The 1,423-nt window shown below is 63.9% G+C and overlaps 1 protein-coding gene across 2 annotated transcripts in view; it reads right to left on the minus strand.

The window, feature by feature from the left end:
• GFAP (glial fibrillary acidic protein) overlaps positions 1 to 916 on the minus strand; it is a 9,489-nt gene extending 8,573 nt beyond the window's left edge. Inside the window, exon 1 of one of the 2 annotated variants that reach the window (XM_007455132.1) lies at positions 412 to 916. In XM_007455132.1, the coding sequence (XP_007455194.1) occupies positions 412 to 860 (449 nt within the window). In that variant the 5' untranslated portion in view covers positions 861 to 916. The remainder of the gene's footprint in view (positions 1 to 411) is intronic. The other variant, XM_007455131.1, reaches the window with a different exon arrangement.
• Positions 917 to 1,423: the final 507 nt, after the last annotated feature.

Raw genomic sequence — 1,423 nt, forward strand, 5'->3', positions numbered from 1 at the left:
CTTCCCCTCTCTTCCTGTAGCCCCAGCCCAGTCCTCCTGGAGCATACCAATCTTCCCTTCTGGTGCCCCCTCTAGGCAGACCCAGGCTCAGAATAGCTGCGCTCCCCGACCACAGTAACAAGGCCCTGCAGTGAGTGAGATAGAGACCCTGCCCGCTGGGGGTCCCTGACTGTCCCACACAGCTTTCCCCAGCGGGGAGGCTCTGAGAGTACCCGAAGGTCTTTGGGAATCAGATCCCTGAGATCCTGGGCCTCCTCCCGGGCCCACCCTCATCTTGGGGAGCAAGGGCCGCCCTCTCCTCCCAGAGGTGGGAAACTGGGGAGCAGGGAGGCAGAGCCCCTGTCCGAGACCCTGCAGGCCTGCAGGTGCTCCCTCTCCGGGGGGGGGGGGGGGGCTGTGGCCCCTCCTCACTTCCGCCTCAGGGTGCCCAGCTCCTGCGCCAGACTGTCCCTCTCCACCTCGAGCCGGGCGCTGTTGGCGGTAAGTTGATCAAGCCGCAGCCGCAGCTCGCGCAGCTCCGCCTGGTAGACGTCGGCAAGCTTGGTGGGCTCCTTGGCCCGCAGCTGGTTCAGCTCAGCAGCCAGCGCCTTGTTCTGCTGTTCCAGGAAGCGCACCTTCTCGATGTAGCTGGCGAAGCGGTCATTGAGCTCCATCATCTCCGCCCGCTCACTGGCCCGGGTCTCCTTGAAGCTGGAGTTGAGGGCCCCGGCCAAGGAGAAGTCCACCCGGGCCGGGAGTGCAGGCGGCGTTCGAGCCAGGGACAGGCGGGGGGCAGGACCCAGGCGGCGGCCCCCCACCCCCATCTCTGAGGAGGAGACGTAGGAGCGGCGAGCCGCTGAGGTGACCCGTCTCCTCTCCATCCTGTCCTGGCTCTGCCTGCTCCTGGGATGTGCTGGCTTTATGGAGGAGGGCCTGGCCTGGCCCGGCCCAGGCTGCCCCTGGCAACACCCCCTGGCAACACCCCCTGGCATAGCCTGAGTGGGTGGGGCTGGGCCGCAGCCCAGCCATGGGGAGAGTGCCTCTCACGCCCACCGAGGTCACTGTGCCCAGAGACAGGACCTCCTGGGCATGCCAGCCCCAGCCTGGGTCCAGACAGAGGTGCTAGTGGGCAGTTCCCGGGGCCGATGCTGCGTCTGGGGCCCTGACCACTGGACAAGGAGACCCTTTCACTGGGACAGTGGGTCAAAGAAGGGCTGGACCAGATGACCTCTGACCTGTCTTCTAACTTTTAGATCCTATGACCCAGGCCTTTCGTCACTCAGCATTCTCAGGCACACTCAGTGCCTGTTAGATGCTGGGAATCTGGTGGAAAACAAACCTGTTCCATATCTTCAAGGAACAGCCTATGTTACAGTTTCCTGCCATCCTCATTCCCAACAGATTCCTGGAGTCCTCCCCTCTGAATACAGGTGTTCTGCATTCC

The sequence above is a fragment of the Lipotes vexillifer genome, unplaced genomic scaffold (assembly GCF_000442215.2).
Source record: "Lipotes vexillifer unplaced genomic scaffold, Lipotes_vexillifer_v1.1 scaffold1639, whole genome shotgun sequence".
NCBI lineage: Eukaryota > Metazoa > Chordata > Mammalia > Artiodactyla > Lipotidae > Lipotes > Lipotes vexillifer.